The sequence below is a fragment of the Cataglyphis hispanica genome, chromosome 6 (genome assembly GCF_021464435.1).
Source record: "Cataglyphis hispanica isolate Lineage 1 chromosome 6, ULB_Chis1_1.0, whole genome shotgun sequence".
Classification (NCBI taxonomy): domain Eukaryota; kingdom Metazoa; phylum Arthropoda; class Insecta; order Hymenoptera; family Formicidae; genus Cataglyphis; species Cataglyphis hispanica.
This window is the reverse complement of record NC_065959.1, coordinates 6806951-6826341: the sequence shown is the minus strand read 5'-3', so window position 1 is coordinate 6826341 and position 19391 is coordinate 6806951. Positions and strand designations below refer to the sequence as shown.

The 19391-nt window shown below is 35.6% G+C and overlaps 1 protein-coding gene across 2 annotated transcripts in view; it reads right to left on the bottom strand.

Moving 5' to 3' along the window:
- Positions 1-1138: 1138 nt before the first annotated feature.
- Positions 1139-19391, bottom strand: part of LOC126850219 (protein slit) — a 305313-nt gene continuing 287060 nt past the window's right edge. For both annotated transcript variants that reach the window (XM_050592951.1, XM_050592952.1), the window contains exons 13-30: positions 18037-18187; positions 15856-16002; positions 14941-15012; positions 14780-14851; positions 14517-14680; positions 13874-14075; positions 13722-13793; positions 13561-13632; positions 13051-13122; positions 12812-12975; positions 12008-12227; positions 10174-10483; positions 7657-7870; positions 6876-7337; positions 5627-5827; positions 5110-5259; positions 4735-4874; positions 1139-4262 (exon numbers count right to left, since the gene is read on the bottom strand). In XM_050592951.1, coding sequence (XP_050448908.1) covers positions 4176-4262; positions 4735-4874; positions 5110-5259; positions 5627-5827; positions 6876-7337; positions 7657-7870; positions 10174-10483; positions 12008-12227; positions 12812-12975; positions 13051-13122; positions 13561-13632; positions 13722-13793; positions 13874-14075; positions 14517-14680; positions 14780-14851; positions 14941-15012; positions 15856-16002; positions 18037-18187 — 2972 coding nt within the window. In that variant the 3' untranslated portion in view covers positions 1139-4175. The remainder of the gene's footprint in view (positions 4263-4734; positions 4875-5109; positions 5260-5626; positions 5828-6875; positions 7338-7656; positions 7871-10173; positions 10484-12007; positions 12228-12811; positions 12976-13050; positions 13123-13560; positions 13633-13721; positions 13794-13873; positions 14076-14516; positions 14681-14779; positions 14852-14940; positions 15013-15855; positions 16003-18036; positions 18188-19391) is intronic.

The following is a 19391-nucleotide window of genomic DNA, read 5'->3' as shown; positions in this document are numbered from 1 at the left end:
CTGCAAATAATAAAACATTATATATATATATATATATATATATATATATATATATATATATATACATATTTTATAATTTAATTTTCTACACAATGTATTTTTATGAATTACCAGAAATAAATAATTTTATATCAATAAATTATATGTTAACATCAATCGCATATTTATCTAGTAATCAAAATAATTTAGTAACAAATTTTTTCTACTTGATCTGATTCCTGTTATCTGTAACTTGTTTCTCTTTGATTGTTCGCGCATGCGATTTAATTAAATTCTTGTAACAGATTTACAGGCGACAAAGTAGTTTCCTTGATTCTTGCATAAAATATTACAAAGTATCAAAAGACAAAGTGTCTTGATGCTTACGTATCTTTCGTAGAGTGAATCGATGCGCAAAATTCACGGAAGCGAACAACCCGATCTCGACTAAAAGAGGTGCTTTCCCAAGAGACTTTACTCCGTAAAGTCAAGTGAAAGATTTCGTTCCCATTGCTAATGTCTAGTAAAGTCGAGGCATGTGTGTGCCCTTCGAAGTGTATGATTCGATAACGCGAGGTAAAAGTGTTCGCTACGTGCTACGAGAATAAAAGCCAAATGGTATGCGTCGATCGCATGCGCCAGTCAATCGATCACGAAATATACGTAAAACATTTTCGTCAAATAAATATACAAATACACAATTTTGCGCAGGAATTCTGTGGCGCACGGCATGAAAATATATTACGATATTACGAGCATTCTCCCCCTTTTATTATTGTCTAATATATATCATAGCTGTGTGCACACAGAGTTCGTGTGCACACATATTTCTCTGCATTACAATTTCATGTGACATAAACATGTTATGTCGAATTTGCCGTAATGTAATGTAAAATCATAATAACGTTGCTCTTAAGCGTTGAATCTAATATTAATTTCCAGTTGATAGATAACACGATTTCTTATAATTTCGTTTAAATAAAGTAACGTATTTACACATTTTATATATTTCGAGGAAAATATATTCGTATAATTTACAGCCCGTAATAATATTCATTATTCGTACTCATACAATTTTGCACCTTTTAATACCAAATGCGAAATGCATAAACGATTAAATCATATGTTGCGATGGATTATTGATACGAGTCAACGTACGCTTGCTTGCATATGTTTATTTATATTTCGTTGGACCAAATGTACAGAATCGTGTTACAAAAATCTGTCCGACATACGCCAGTTTCAAATGTTTCATAGAAATGTGTGAATTAGTATTAACTGAATACTGACAACCGAGTAGTTCGTAAACATAACGATACAGAGAACTTATGCGATTACTAACACTATCAAATTATATTTTCTAATATATCGTACGATCATGATACATCTACCTTTTCATTACGTTATATAAAAAAGAAAAGGCAAAGACAGTCCTGTCTATCTATCAACAGATGGATGCTATCGTTCATGTTTATACAACTTATAAATCTTTTATTATTCGTGTACTTTCGTTTTGCATCAAAATAAATATACCTATAATACAGTGTGAAATTAAGTAAAAAAATGTAAAAAAATATGTCAAATGTCTCCTGTGTGTCTTTAAGACAATACATAACTTTTTTATCTCATTTTCTCATATATGGCCAGATAAATACTTGGCATTGACAGTTGTTAAGCACGGCAGTCGTATAATGGCAGTGAAATCCGAAAAAGATACACTACAATCGTATGACCGTTGAACGTTTAACGGCCAAAAGCTATGTCTATATAAATTCTATAATTGGTACTTTCTCGCGAGGCGCACGCTAGGTGATAAGATCGCGTCAAAATCGTGAAGAATGATAGCGAAATACGTCGAGAGATATTCGCTAGGTATATGTTTAAAAAATAGTTTAACACACAAATGTTATCAAATAGAAAAAAAAAAAAAAGAAACGGAATAAATACATATAAATACTGGCAGTGGAAGATGCGACGCAATTTTCCGGGATGGGAGAGGCTGGGGATTGGGACAGATATAAATAGATATAGCATAGGTACGTGATACGACATACATTAATAGGGGCTTACGAACGAATTACGCTCCTTGATTAAACTAATAGCAAATTAGCTTAGATATAAATAATCCGCTTATACAAAAATAATTACGCGGCTTTGTATCGGCGAACGCCGTTTCGAATTACCGATGATTTACCGATACTATATAATTACATTCGTCTCGCGATCGGCTGACCAAATGTTTATACGCAAATTGCTCCATAAATTCTCCATAATTCGTTTTCCTATCATCGATCCGAAACGCTCGCGTGCGACTCTTCCGTTGCTCCATGCAACTTACAGGCTGCATCTCGCATCTCGAAACGTAATATTAGGCCGTAAAGTGAAAAATTCGAAGCGCGCCCTTCGAAATTCGCGATGCAGTCCGTCTCGGCGATTTCGTCGGGGCACGATTTCTTGGCTTTTTCAAAAATTAAGCTACATTCCCACTGCTGCTGTCGGTGAGGTGAGGTAAGAAGATGTTGACGGCGTGACTTTCAATTAAATGTCTCTGTCACGCTTAAAATATATTTTACATTTAGACACTTATCAGTGATTTAATATTCACACACTTGTGACTCTACATGGCTTTTTAATGGTACAACTGCTTTTCTGATTATCGTATCATTTACAAACGGTCTAATATGCTAGCTAAAGATTGTGCAGTTAAAGTGATAGCTGGAACGCTAAATTAGCAGCACTATAACTAAATTTATGAAAAAGGCAAGAAACGCGCCGCCTTTTCGTGTCATTTTTAAATGCCTCCGATTCGTTTATTGGCTATTATGACGATGTTACTCGCGTGTGTATTGTACAAGCGAAATGTTTCAATCGCCAGACCAAACAGTCTGCAGCAACAGAGTATTGGAATCATTCACATCATTCTCACAAACATTTCTTTTTCTCTCTCTCTCTCTCTCTCTCTCTCTCTCTCTCTCTCTTTCTTTCGCTATTTTAGTAGATCTTTTTTTGCAAAAATTCAAAGACCATTGTTCAGTGGGTAGAAATAGCTATGCGATCAAAGATTCGCGTTTAGTGTAAAAATTCGCTGAAAGAAAGATAGACCTAACATGGGATATAGGCTTCGCGATATACAAAACTTATCCAATGAATTACGATTATCAATAATTTTCATTGAATGCAACAGTTTTATATAAAAACTTAAATTTAATTTTTTAAGAATATAATTTTTTTTCAAAATACAGAGTGGTGGTTATGCAACAGATATTAATTTAGTTAGTGTGTTTTTCACGAATAATTTAAATAAAGATATCAAATATTGTTTGGAAAATTCTTTTTTAAGATATTTTGCAAATAATTTGTTTTATTTTATTATGATAAGGGATAATTAATACGTTTCTTAAATGATGACTTTTAAAAGAAACGGCCCGATTACATTAATATATTATATGAACTTTAAAGAAGATTATAATCGCCTTTGGGGGAAATGTATTAAACAAAATGCAGTGCGTATAGATCCTATAAGAAGATTACGGAAGCCTGTTTACACGCCGCCGCGAATCCCCTATTACCAGTTAGGTCCATTCTGCGCTAAATCAACGACGTAATCGCACGCACTCGTGCGCGATGTTACGAATACGCAAGCGCCCGCGTGCGCGGTCCGCGATCGCAAATGTGCGGACAATTGTCCGCGCGCGCGCGCTTGCGTCACCCCCTTCGTTCGCTTTATATTAACTATATCGGGTCATTATATACGAATAATACCTAGTATATGTTTATAACTGCTTCGAGATATCGATAGAGTCCGTAGCTATATATATACGTACAATATAATCTTGCTTCTTCTTTCTTTCTCTCTCTCTTTCTCACTTTCTCTCATCTCTTCCTTTTTCTCTCTTTTTTTTTTCTCTTTAATAATACATATCACACTGAGCCGGCTATGTGTGTGTCCATCTCGTTTTGGCCTGCACTTCGTCACGCACTCCCTTGCGTTTCGCGGAGGGACGTCGCGTAGGGATGTCGAGGGCACGTGTGGTAGCTTCTCGGTCCTCGTCATCCCGCTGCCGCTGCTCCCTTCGTCATCTCCGCATGAAAGCACGAGAAGCGGAAGTGTTGCTACGGATCCGGGGGTTTCTTCTCGGTCTCGTTTCACGTCTCGACGCGCGTCGACGAGACTCGGGCCGCGATGCGTCGACTGGCTAGTAACATTTGCGGGTGCACGTGCACTTACGCACCAGGTCAACGTCCTTGGTGTATCGCATGCCGTCCGTGCAAATTAATCGCACCTGAAAATTAATACGTAATTGTTTATAATAATGGACATCGTACAATCATCGGCAAATAACGGTGGCGGGGATCATCGGCCGGCTTGATGATCATAATTGCGATAATTGGCGCGGTTGCTTCGACCGGCTCATTGCGCGATCGATCACTTTGGAAGACGGCGACAGTCTACTTCGCTTCCCCTGACCATCGTGTTTGCGACGTAGAATTTGACGCCAATTAACAAGAACAAGAGCGATATGGGCTTTAATATTCAACGGCGTTGTCCATTGTCGACCGGGATAATAGAATACTAGCTCTCTCATAATATGTAAATGTTGATGCAACATTAATTTACTTGGAGATTTGATGTTATGCAGAGAGAATATCCCCAGACAATTGAAAATTATACAATAGAATCAATGCATTGTGGTATGTTTCGCGGAAAATCGTATCGCACGCGACTTCCAATCGATGTATGAATATCCTATGTACCTTGCGCCGTTTAGTCTTCCGCGGTAAACAGCAGGAATTGCCGCAACTTCCCCAACATTTAGCAAGTTTCACGGGTCGTCGACTCCGACATCCATTCTCGCTATAGTACTCCCTTGTATGCTCCTTGCGACAGGTTGGTGCTGCGACAACAGTGTCAATTATTTTTATCGAAAATGATGGACTTGCACGATATTATGAACTAACACACACACACACACACACACACACACACACACACACACACACGAAAAATGTGTATATTGATAATAAAAAATATTTTAAATAATATTTTTTTTTATTCTTTTTATAAATGTATGTTCATCTTACACATTTTTATATTGATAAAGATAAAGTTAAGGGATGCGTCAAATATACCTTTCTCGCAGTATCGTCCTTGCCACCCAGTTTGACATCGGCAAGCATAACCGTTGCCGAACGGCAATGGTATGCATTGAGATCCTTTTCTGCACTCGTGTCCGATACATGCGTGTGAAGGCACCAATCCAGTTATCGGCATGATGACATCTATAATTAACACATAAATTGTTTTTCCAAAATATCACATGTGACAATTTAAAGAATATTTCAAATTATAGTTTATTAGTTTATTATTTTAATTCTATTTAAGATGTGTCATTTCTCATGTCATATATGATCGATTCAACACGCTTTACAAACATAATATCATTAACAAATGATAAGCATGTTAATTATGAATAACAATTATATAATGTCTCAATTATGAAATAGTTAAAACTTTTTTAAATATGTGATCCATTGTGTTTTGTAAGTTGCTTCGTTAAAGGAATATCTCTAATTTCAGAAATTTGAGAGTTCGTGTGACCTTTTAATTTAGCAAGTTGTATAATTAGCAATTATACATTTAACATACCAGAATGTTCGCGAGGTATATGTTCTTGCGGCATGGATTCCTCATTACTACCGCTATTGTTAATTTCCTCGGCTGCAACAATATCTCTCGCCTCGTCGGCCTCCTCCTCGCTAGCAGCACATCCGGGAGTAACGCGATGCATCTTTGCGGCATTGCTGAAGTCTACCAACTTATGATTGATCCACATCTCGGAGATGCAGCCTGAGATAAAGTAAGAAAACTTTTAATGGATCTGGCGAGGGAAAAACTTTTGCTTTATCCTATATAAAAAGTAGCGTCATAGGAATGTGTACCGAATGTTATACGACGCAACTGGATAAGATAATAAGTGAGCACATACTCTCTCTCTCTCTCTCTCTCTCTCTCTCTCTCTCTCTCTCTCTCTCTCTCTCCCTCTCTCTCTCGTCCTGTCAATGTCAATTTTTATATAAAGATCGTAATCTTTATGTCACTTATATTTTACGTCACACGTAAGTATGATTGATGTTGATATCATATATTTTCTCTCACATTATTAATAGCATCACATTATTTTATAATAAAGAAAAAATTTAAATACAATTATAATATAAATTTCATTTAATGCATTCCGCTTGTGATTACAAATTGCACAAGCCATATTGTTACAAAACTTTTCATATCTAGTTTCTCTCGGTTCTGTATACCGTGTTACATATTATTTCTTACACTATATGCAAACATACTAAATCAGTATTGCGCCGAGGGACATCAAAAATGTAACCGAATATTAAATGAGATATCCGCAAGTTGCAAATTTGTGGCTGATATTCCGAGTTTGCGACAACTATCGTTTCCCCGAGGAACCGCACGATATTAGTGTTGGAACTAGCAGTGGTGGAGAACACAAATCAACCATAAAATCTTTGAAATTCCCAACTCGATGGTTTCATTACAACACTGTTATGACAATTTTTTTATCATTATGTAAACGTAATTTAAAAAATAATTGTGATAATTATATAACAAAGATGATTATTTAAAATGATTGATGTAAGTAAAAAATTGATAAATATTCAATTTTTTTATCTAAATATTGCGGTAACAATAATATAAAATTAATGTTTCTTTGCAAGCTTATTAAAAAAAATGTTTTATCTTTTTAGAACGAGGGCACATCTTTGTTAATAATATTTTATTAAATTTATAATGCATTTTATTAAATTAAAAAATAATGCAAAATTTCATGAAAATTTAATAAAAGATTTTTCATCGTCAGAAGAAAATTTACCTTGGAAGCTCGTAGTGTTCCTTAGGTGAAACTCGGTAAATGCGGCTTTAGCAACTTCCGGCGCTACGCCACCGATGAACATCGGCGTGACAAGCTTGAGATACTCTTTTGGACCGTTGTTGATGATGCTCCTGGCGGGGCCCCGATCGACGCTCATTGTGAAATTTTTCTTGATCGCCAGCAGCTCCGCCATGTGAGGCTTGCCATCGGCCACCATCTCGTAACTGTACATCGTCGAGGTAGGATAATTACCCACGTCGTACGAAACCCTGACCCGCCCATTAAAGAGCTCGACGGCGATATGCCCGTCACTTTGCCCGTCATAGAGAAGAACCCCGTTTTCCTGCGTGGTCGTGAATATGATGGTCACGTTCGCCTCAGGCCTCGTGCGTAGCGGTTCCAGCTCGACCAGCGAGCTATTGTCCACGAAGCTCAGACTCGTCAGGTACTCGCATCGTTTTCCTGAAATGATAGGTGGTCTCGCATGTCACACAATTTATCCCGTCGCCACGCATGGCATGCAAGAGGTAATAGAAAATTCTTTATTGAAATCATGAACAAGAAAATTGATTCTGGATTTTGATAAGAATATAATATTATTTATTAAAGATATTTATAAAAAAAAAACATTCACACCTAAGAAAGCAATAATTTTCAAATCTTGCTTTAACATTATTCAAAGCCAATGTATAAGTTATTTTATTGATTTTAAAATAAAATATCATCATGGCATCTAAATATTCAGAGATTAATTTTTTCTTGAACTTTTTCGAGAACTTACCGGTATAGCCGGGGTGGCACTGGCAAAGATAGTCCGCGGCGGAGGCAGGAGCTGGCTGGAAGCAGGCACCGTGCTGACAGTCGTGGTGGGCACACGGACTGGTCTGTGGATACAGCATGGCTGTCGAGGGTGCAGCCTCGCAGTATCTCCCTGTATACTCCGCCGCGCACTTACATTCATAATTATTTATGCCGTCAATGCAAGTAGCACCGTTCTGCGAAACAAATAATTTACAGTTTGCAAAGATAAAAATCTGCTGATAAAAATGTTAAATTACAATTGAGAGAGAGAGAGAAAAAAAGAATAGATCTAACTTAAATTTTAATTCACACACATTTACAACATTCACACACACACACACACACACACACACACACACACATTCATACGAGCATCTAATATTAACATTTTTTTCTCGATATTTTTACAATTTCAATATTATTTTTAAAGATTTTGTGCTTTTTGATAAAGAGAAATAAAATATTAACGTTACATAAATTGAAAGATATTTAGATATTATATTTTTGATAGATTATACTTCGTTATTACATGTCAATTATAAATGGATTAATTTGCAAAAAATTTCTTAAAGCTATTACATCTGAGATAAAACGCACATTACATTAGAGAAAATAAATAAAAATAATAATTTAGATATCGATGCGTTTCTAACATAGCCATGTAATTAATGTCTACCAGTAACTTTACGGATAAGATAGGAACGCGCGCACAAACTGTGTGGATGCAGCTAACTACTAGCAGAGGGTTACAAATCATCAAGCAGACCGCCAGTTTCACATGCCTGGTCTAAAGTCTCAAACTAAAGGCCATGTATTCCGGCTTAAGTCACATATGTGCAATACTATATCCCCTCTGCGAGTTACACGTGATAATTTTATCAATGGCTGAATCCTGGTCGAACCAATAAATGCAATTCAAGATGTTTGACGTTAATTAATGTTATATAAAGATCTATAAGCGCATCGATTGCAATTAACATAATTAAAATCTCAATGTAATAGACTTCACAATTATTTAATTGATTTATAAAAAATATATTGTAAGCTCAGTATTATAAATTATTTTAATATATACAGGATGCTCGATATACGAAAATGGAAAATTTAATGGAAAGTAGGTTTCTGTAGGTCAATTTCGCGCCATTCATGAAAGCCTAGGAAGCTTGAAACGTGATATAATATCGCGGCTTTAGAGCTAGCACCACAAAACCGAAAACTCCACACGAGCTTCTACTATTCCAAAACCGCGCAAACACTCGGACGAAATTTGGCTAGTATTATAACATTGCACTACGAAGAAGAACTTTCGCTAAAATTTTATGCGCCAACTTTGCTTCTAGGTCGTGGATCTTGTAAAGTTTCTTTCGGTCGGAAGATCATATCTGTTCGACTGAGATTCTATTTAAGAGTCGATAGTCAAATAAAAGTTTGCTTCTCATGAAAGTCAAGTTATGTCGCTGTTTGACTTTTCATGTTGATTCTGTGGTGAATTAAATTGATACTATGTTAAGTGATTCATCCAAGAAATAAATTTCAAAATGCAATCCAAAGAATAATATAATATATCGCTGTATTAAATATCCTGTGCAGTATAAATATATAACGCAAGTTTAAAAAAATAGCAATTATAAAATACATATAATATCATATAATTAAAATAGTTTAAAATAACGAAGAGCGTTATATTATTACAACTGCTACAAACGTAAAAAAGTACTGCTAGTGCGGCACCGAGAAATTAATTGCGATTGTCGCAACTGCTAGCGATATGAGAAAATAAATTTGTACGATATGTTGTAAATGAAACAGATATCATCGACCTCATGTAGATAGGCAGTATCGTGCACGCGATTTCTACAGCAATAGTACAATCACTTATTTTAATGAATTTTACAATCAATAATAATGTAGTTATCATGTATTTTTATAAATGTTTAGAATTAATTATACATTGTAAATTAAGAAAAAAGATATTATAAAAAATTTTATTAAATATTCTCTGCAAAATTTGTTATAAAATCTAGATTTAAAATCTATGTTTATTTAATGTCGCGCTTGATATTGCGATATTAAAAAAAAGTATAAGGGAAGAAATGTAGAAAAATATTATTGAAAAATTAAATCAGAATTATTAAATATTTTGTGACACTCATTATTAAAATCATATCATTTAATGTAATATTTATTTTATCGAGTTTCTCTTTATGTTATCTTATTAGAAGGGCTTAAAGCTTGCCTAATTGGCAACACGCAAAATATTATGTACTTTTGCCAAACATTTGCTGTACATTCGAATGAGGCACAGAATATATAACAAATCCGATAATCAATATATTATTTCAACAAAGCGCGTTGTATCTAACTATTTTTCCTGCGTATAATAGCTTTATCGCACGAAAAAATTAGGAAATGACATTAAATTGGCACCCCGCTCAAGGAAATTAAATCCGGCAATCGAGATTGAATGCAACATTATTGAAAGATATCACGCACATACCTGGCACATATGATCGACACAGTCATCCAGGTTTGTGGAACAATTGAGACCGGCGAAGCCGATCGGGCATTCGCAGCTGTAGTGGGTCTTGTGATCGACGCATCGGCCTCCGTTCTCACAGGGGTCGTGCCCCTTTGTGCAAAAGGGTATCTTCTCCTCGCAGTATTCTCCCATGAATCCTGGGGCGCAGTCGCATCGATAGGCCTGTACGAGGTCGATGCAGGTCGCGTTATTAGCGCACCTGTTGTTGGCACAGTCGTCGACGTTGCTCTCGCATCGAAGTCCCTTGTACCCGGGGGCGCAGTCGCAACTGTCACACACCGACTGAACGTCAATCGAGACATTGAGCCCGACATGCGATCGCGGTAGATCCGCCAAATGTATTTTATATCACGGGCGATAAACTGCCGATATATTTGTGCATGTGATTTTTCCTTTCCGCGTGCTTCCAGCATATTAAATTTGACGATTAAATGCTTATAATGTGAAATGTAATAAAAAGAGAAACTTAGAAATTTAATATTTATTTGATATACATATATTGAAATTCAAGAAGAAAAATTAACTTGCATTTGCAGTCTCATTATTAGATTAAAATAGATTAAATTTATATTTAATTAGATTTTGAAATTCAATTGGGATAATTAAATAAATCATTATTACATTATTAATAGTTAATTATTACTGCAAATTTTGTATGTGTGTGCGTGCGAATTACATTATGATTATTATTGTAAGCAATAATATGTATAAAGGAAAAAAAATATTTACAATCCAAGATAAATTATTCTTTTTATCAGAAATATTATGTAAACTTTGCGCGACATGTTTATATCGATTTTATGCACGCACACTGAAAATAACAGGCGCGTAAATTTGATTCTTTGATTTTTCGATAATTGCAATAGCCTTTTTGTTATAAACAGGTTATTGACAACGCCGTCGGCAGTTTATAGCCGGTAGTCGTCACTCCTCGGGGCTCACGTGCAAAGGGTCCCGTTTATTACGCGTGTTAGAAGCTGGAACTTGACGAACGCTTCGATCGGATTCTACTCCAGGCGTCACTTTAAGCAACGGCGCGCCAGTTATCAAAACAGCATAGCAACAGAAAGACAATATTTTTTATTGCGTTTTCACGATTTATCGAATTGAAATCAAACTTCGATATACAATTCTCTATACAAGCTTTCTATCGTGCATGTTTAAATCTATTTTGATGTCGAGACAAACTATTTATTTACAATAATCTCAAAGAACTATTTAGCATACGCGAAATAATGTTGATGACGTGCAGGCTCTACTAATATCTATGATAATATCTATGATAATATTATTATCGTTATGACATCGACTTTTTTTTTATAACGCACAATTATGCTAATTTGTATTATTTTTAATATCATTCAATATTTGGCAACGTATATATTCTTTATTATTTTAATTAATTTCATTATTGTCTTAAAAAAATATATATAAATATTTATATTTTTTACGATAAATCTATTTTGTAGTGTTATTATTATATTTGATCACAATTCTTTTTCAAAACAATAATCAAAATAATAAGATTCAAATATCACCAATTTCTCGTTTAATTATGCGTTTGATTATACATAGTGAAAAGTCTACGTAATTTTGCAAGGGCAAAAAGCGCTCACGCGAAAGAGGAGAAACAGCTATAGGACACTACAAGAGGATCTCGAAGGAAGTTTCGTCTAGATATGATACGATATAGCAAACGCTGTCTACGGGTACCACTGAACGAACAACTCTAAAGTCAACCCGACGAGCCACTACTTTGATCAAGACTCGGACTGTCGCGTTTGGTAAGTACCTGAATCTTCCTTCCTCCAATACTTTGCAAGTTCCGGAGTTCCTGCAAGGATTTCCATAGCACGCGTCAATTTTATGCTGACACCGGTCCCCGTGATATCCTGGCGTGCACTTGCAACGGAACTGCCGGTCCGGAAGCGCCTCGCAAAATCCTCCGTTTTCGCATGGCGAGGTGTAACACAAGTCGCACTTGGCCAAGACTTCGGCTGGCTGTTGCTTGGCTGCGCGGAAGAAAGGTCTACGATTAATGAGCAATTTTAGTACCCTACCGTGATAATGGGCCAAAAAACCACGAACTAAACAGACTGCGTCGCGTTGTACTACGAAAAATCAAAAACATCGTCACGTGCGACAATCAGTATGCGATCGCGGATCAGTAATGGCCAAGAGACGAGAAAGATGCCTTCTTGCTTCTCTTACGACATGCTACGAACTCTGTGTCGAAATAACGTCGTTAAATAGAACAAAAGATATTTTTCAGGTCTAATGGAAAATCGATACTCAATGGTCCATCGTTTTACAACAAAGTCGTTACTAAGCAGGATAATGATCCGCGTTATTCGTTTCCAGTAGTATAAATATTTTACTAAACGATATTAATGAATGTCACTGCATACTTAAGAACAACATTGCATTAGAGTTGCAGATATGGCGTGTAAATGATCGCTCGCTTTTTGTATTATTTGTATCAACAATGCATATTATCGCCGTACCATTCACGAATAGCAATTAATTAATTTGACGGCGAGTAGAGTCTCTTAGCCATTCTGTCCGCAATCGAGATATGTGTTTATAAGATATTTACTTTTGCATTGGAAGGCACTAGCCGGTGTCGTCAAAAGCAATTTGTCTCTCATTGCAGGAGGCTCCATGCACCTGGCTATACCAGGCTCCACGTAATCTTTCTTCACCCATTCGGCCAACCATCGCATGCTGCAGTCGCAGTAAAGCGGGTTGGACCCTAGGGCGCTGTAAATATCGTCATTGATAAATGGCTGGTGCCGAAAATCGAGTGCGTGTGGTTACAAACGGAACGATACTTACAGATGCGTTATAGACTTGAGGTCTTCGAAAGCTCCCTCTGGGATAATCGATATATCGTTGCCGTGCAGTGAACTGAAAACGAGATTATTGTGTATTTTTTATGTTATCGATGTTAGAAACATTAAATTTTATCATTTTATTCTAAAAGATTGAAAAGACATCCAGATATCGATTAACAATTTAAGACTATTATGATTCACATCATAATATTTTACTTTATCAGGATTAATGGCTTTATTGTGCTACATTTACAAAAATTAAAAGTTTAATATAAATTTTTCTTTTATATTTTAATACCATTAGTAATGTAAAATTTTATTTTCGCTCCGTTAATAGATTTGTTAGAGAGCGCTTATTAAATGATCTCGGTTTTAGTAATACAAAATATCTATTACTCGACAATTGCAAACAGTACATAAAAGCGCGTGCATAAATCGCTTCGCGATGACGGTAAAAAAAGGCATGTCACGATAAAAACTTTAGTCGAATGCTCGTAGATGTGTGACTCACATTATTCGCAGGTTTTTCAATCCCGCGAGGGCATTTCGCTGCACGCACTGCAGTTTATTGTAACTGATGATCCTGCAAAAGAGATTCATGCGTCGTATATAACATAAATCGTTTCGCGAGTCTCTTACGAGAATTCTTCGCGGAGTAAATATTCGACTTACAGGTGCGACAGCTTCGTGAGATTCCTGAAGGTATCGTTGGACAGCATTCCGATCTGGTTGTTGCTCAGATCCCTGAAAACGAAACGGACGTTAAAACATGGCGAAAGCCGCTCGAAAGATATACGGACGGTGTGCACGCGTGTTTTATTTACAGTCTGGTGAGAATCCTCAGGTGGTTCAGCCTCTCCGGCTGGATCGTCTTGATGTCATTCACGTCCAAATACAGCTCGGTGGTTTCCGGTGGAATCCCGCGCGGAATCTCTGTAAGCTGAGACCTCGAACATCTCACCACCGAGCCCGCGCAATTACATTGAGGCGGGCAGTAATCGTCGCCTAGGCAACCCACGCTGTCGTCTGATGGGTGTAAAACGGTTGGTGGATCGTTAACGAGGATTTGCAATTCAGATCGCGAATATTATTTTATCGAAGCGAATAAAGATGCGCGGTAAAAGTAATTAGCTTATTCCTGAAATTTCTTCGCGATTCGAAGACATCCGAGATGCAAACAAATTCATTATAAATTCAAATTTAATTGATATGCATTGATATCAATTTAAATAATATGTATCGATATCAATGTTTTACGTGCCTGAATCAGTTTGTATGCAAAGCTGCATACATCGATTTCACGGGATATCTATCAAATTTGTACTCTATTTCAAATTCATAGCGATCTGATTGATAATAAAATACGATAGTACTAAATAGGTAGTGATAAATTACATGACGACAGATGTATCTATCTACAGTTGCACAATATTTAATATATTAGACAATATATTGAATGATACGCACTGTTGCACTTAAACTCATGGTGCGGAATGTCTTTAATGATGGCATCCTTTAATCGGGGCGGATCATGACACCGGCCAGTGATTCCAGTTATATCTCGTTTCCTCAGCCATCCGGCAAACCATGCGAGATAGCAGTTGCATGATAGCGGATTACTTTGCATGTTGCTGTAAGTATCGAAAAAATATAAACGATACAGTAACAAAATAAAAAAGTAATGAAATTAAATTTTTAAATGCTTTTACAACCGATAATTGTTTACTTACATAGCGCGTATATGTGGCATTCCTTCAAACGATCCCGGCATAACACACGTGATGGAATTACCATGGAGATTCCTACGCAGAGTGAATTATATGAATCACCGTGTATTATACGATACCATTTTATTAACGAGGACGATATGCTGTATCAATGAGGTACTTACAGCGTTTTAAGGCTCGATAGACCAGAGAACATCTTGTTGTGTACTTCTCGCAGCCTATTCTCGGACAGAAGCCTGCGAAGAGAAAGCTCGTCACTTTGCGAAACGACGCGTACGATAAAATGAGAAAGGATTGCGAACTGACTTTGCAAATTATAATTTGCCGTCGTTACTTTTACGAGTCGATAAATATCATTGAACGCGTATGAACATTATTAAAAGACGAGAAGGTATGCAAGACATTTCGAAGATGGTACCGCGCCTAATATGTGCTTTAAAATATATATATAGCTATTAACTATGAAGGATTTATGATCCTTGTCATCTACTGAATTATGAATTATACATAATAAATAACAAAAAGAGCTAATACGATTGCAATTTAAATTCTTGTATTTTCTGTTATTTATTATTTTATAAGATGTAAAATAATAAAACAATATACATATATATATATATATATATATATGTATGTATATTAGATTAATTAATATACTGTATTTATAGATTAATTGTCAATAAGAATAGTTATATCTATGACATTATAATATTTCTAGTAATCAGTACACAGATATAAATTATTTGCCATAAAATTTGACAGATCGTTAAATAAATAGTCAAAATAGCACTCGAGTCTTTAATGGAAAATCGTCCGCATTGCTTTAATAATTTTCCCGAGGACAATGTAGCCTTCGAAAATTTCCCGGAAGATTCTCTAAAGTTGAAAATATCATCTAAGAAGACCGCGTAAAGAAAACAATTCTGACGTTATACAACGGTACTTTTAGAACGACTTCTATTGTACCGGCAAAAGCGAAGTTTTCCGGAAAGACAACGACGACGACGACAACGACGACATCGTCATGAAGAAGAAGCCGGCTTTTTGCATGAAAGGGGCGTAAATTCGGGTTGACTTACAGGTCGGTGAGGTTGTGAGCCCCTTGAAAGGCGGACGCCTCGATGCGAGAGATTTTATTCTTTCTGAGGTCCAGATGCTGCAACTCCGGCAGCTTCTCGAAGAGACCATCCGCTTTGATCTTGTCCAGTTCATTGTTGCTCAACAGTCTGGCGCGAGAACACACAAGCGGAAAAGGATACAAGTAGAGCGGAATCGCGACGATCGTGCCAAAATGCTCGCGTGTTTTGCGGTATGTATGTATCGTTAGTCAAACAGTAAATAGTAAAAAGAGAGAGAAAGAGAGAAAAAAAAAGAGCGAAATTGGTACTTGCCGTTCGTTACTCCATCACTTGTTTTCGACTACCCGCCAAGCAATTTATTCTCTCTACCGCGTTATAACAATGCGCCGCCCAATAAATTTTGCGAATTGCGCGCTGGAATAACTCGTGCAGAAATTGGTGTTGCAGAATTTTCGTGCGATATACCGAGCAATAGTGTAACTTGTGCAGTTGATTGTTTTGCTTCGTTCGTAATTAATACGTTTTAACGTACAGCTACAACTATTAACTTGGAATCTATCGGAGTACAAAAATGTACGCTACGCGCACATTGAAATAAAGTAAAATGATAAATGCAATTCCTATAACAATTATCAGTAGCGCTCGTTATTTTATTTTTCGATATATATAAAGTTTTAAAATTTTTTGACGAAAATATCTGGCAAGAGATAAATCTGACATAAATTTATATCTGATATATCAATGTATATTAATAAACATTATTATAAGAGATACAAGTAATATTAAAGCAAAATTAAAAAGCCATATATTCATAGTAGAAAAATAATTTTATATATATGTATATTTTTATTTCTAAAAATCGGTACATATGCATCAATTTCTCTCTCATCGAATAGTATCGAGAAATTATTTTCCAAAGCGCCGATCCATTAAACGGACTGGATGCATAATTTACTGGGAATAATAGCCCGATCTCTTCATTGCCTTTTTTCCATCGCATTCCACGATTTAATCAGATGATTATCTGGTTCGACGATCGAATTAATATTCGAGTGAAGCAACGAGGAATTTTCTACAGACGAATGATATTCATTCTAACCACTCGACCACTGGACCATCCAGACCGATCGATCGACTTGTCCGACACTCGAAATAAACACTTTCTCATAAAAAAATAACTAGTCTATTAATTCTAATAATTCTCTAATTTATTAAATCTAGTAATTACAACTGAATTTCTTGTATTGTTTTGTAATTGTAATCTGCAATTTATACTAGAAGTTATTAATACACGTATATTTCTGTATTTAATATGCTAATTATTGTCATTAGCTAAAAATGATTATCACTCAAATTAACGCCGAAATTAATTATTTTTATAATTTAATTAAGTGTTTAATATTGTTAATAATATAGCTCATATTCATTGCATATTTAAATGTTAATTGTCATTACCTAGGTTTGCATTTATCGCGAATTGTTGTCAATCAATAGATAAATCTTACGAATAATTATTATATAGATATTATGATAATATAATTATATTGCACTAACTATATTGTAGCGTATAATTATTACCCGTTATAGATTTTTTTATTAAAAACTTGTTATAAAAAATTTTAATTATGAGATGTAGAATTACCTGGCAAGGTAGATATAAATAACAATAATAATAAGTTATGTTATTGTTTTTACGTTTTTATCTTAAATAACAAAATATTTGATGGGAATATCTCTCTTATTTTAGATCGACCAGCCTCTTTATCAACGCGATGTCACATAGTATTTCGGGAGACACTAAAAATGTTCGCGGTGCAAGTGCGTTCAGCGTGACAAACATAACTGCATGAAATATATTGCGGATGCTGCTACATCCTGTATGACATAAATTGAGTTTGCCTTTGGTTCTTTCATTTTATACGCCTACGTTTGTCGCTCTCGCGATGTAACGACAAGTAAAATATTGTTAGAGGAAACTTTAACGGAAATTACCTGTTTTTTTATTTGTCAATTTTTTCCGTTATCAACGGTTAATTTATCAAAAAAAAAGCTATAAAAATAAAAAAAAAATATTTATACATTTTTCCGATAAAATTTTTTGACACTGAGCACAGCATCGAACTGATCACGAGCGTTTGTTTGTCACCGCGCAAGTTTAACATGATTAAGAGATGCACTTACAGAGTCGATGTATAAAGCGGAAGATCCTTCGGTATCGCAGTTAATCTCTTGTTGGAGCAATCAACCGTCGCACCATTGCACGTACAGGACGCGGGACAGGCACCAGGCAGAATACACTCGCCGGCCCTTTTTGTTAACAGCTCCTCGTCACCTGCGGACAAAGTTTCGAGATAGAGTCGAACTCGGAACAATCGCGCCTGAGCAACACTTCCGCACTCGATCACGACCTTTCTCTCCGAGTTAAGACGGGAATAATGCACACGTGTTCGTGTCGCAAAGCATTATTCGATATCCCGGTCACGAATGAATGCTGAGTACGATGCATTCCTTCGTGAAAATTACGTCGATCAGACGTAATTATACAATAACCGCGATGATGATGATGATGATGCCGATTTATTAACGATAAATTTTGATAATGAACAGTGTAATTAATGATGTCGTTAAACGAACCACTCGTACGCGCGAGGCCGTATGCTTGCACGTTAATCGAGTGTTTAACGTCGTGCGTTAGTGTTGAGGACTAAATATGTTTATGTATGAATGCGGCTATGGCAGAAATGATTTATCATCGTATTATACACCACATTACAATTTGCCGGGTGTGATGTACGCATACGTAATTATATTGACGATACATATTGCATCGTGTATAATGCCGGTTTATATGATGTATATCGATTGTACTTTCTCGAAAATATTATAGTGATTTTTATTTGTCGTCAAGATCGTTAAAAGAGAAGAAGAATTAACTTTTTCTCTCTTCCAATATCGAATGCCCACACATACTTATTTCTCTCTGTCTTCGTCGCTGCATTTTAAAGGGAATAAAATCGCAAATTAAGAATTAATAATTGATAATATTAATCAAAATAAGAAATCACTAATTATTTTTCACATCAATATAATAAATAATATATGTAATTAATATATAATTAATATATAATAAATAATATATAAATAAAAAAAATATACAATAATTTTGTAATACTTGTTTTACATAAATATGTACTAGTTTTTTTTTTTCTTAATATATGATTAAGATAAATAATAAAATAAAAAAAAAAAATAAATTGCTAAGTTAAAATAAATCGGTTATTTTCCGTTGTCCAATCCATCTTTCAACGAACCGCTTCGGTGATATTCTTACGGGAGTGTTGTTTAAGGAGCGACATTCGTTTCCTTCTGCAAAGACTAAAAGCACTTTTCTCCTAATTCTCGCGAAATCCTTCGTAAAACAGAAGCAAGGATATTGTGTAAATTTTTGCCGTAGCCGGTGGCGCGCAAGTTGCGAAAGTTGTATACAAGTTTTATGCTGGTAACGTAAGTTCTTGTTTGCAGAGTTACACGTAGCA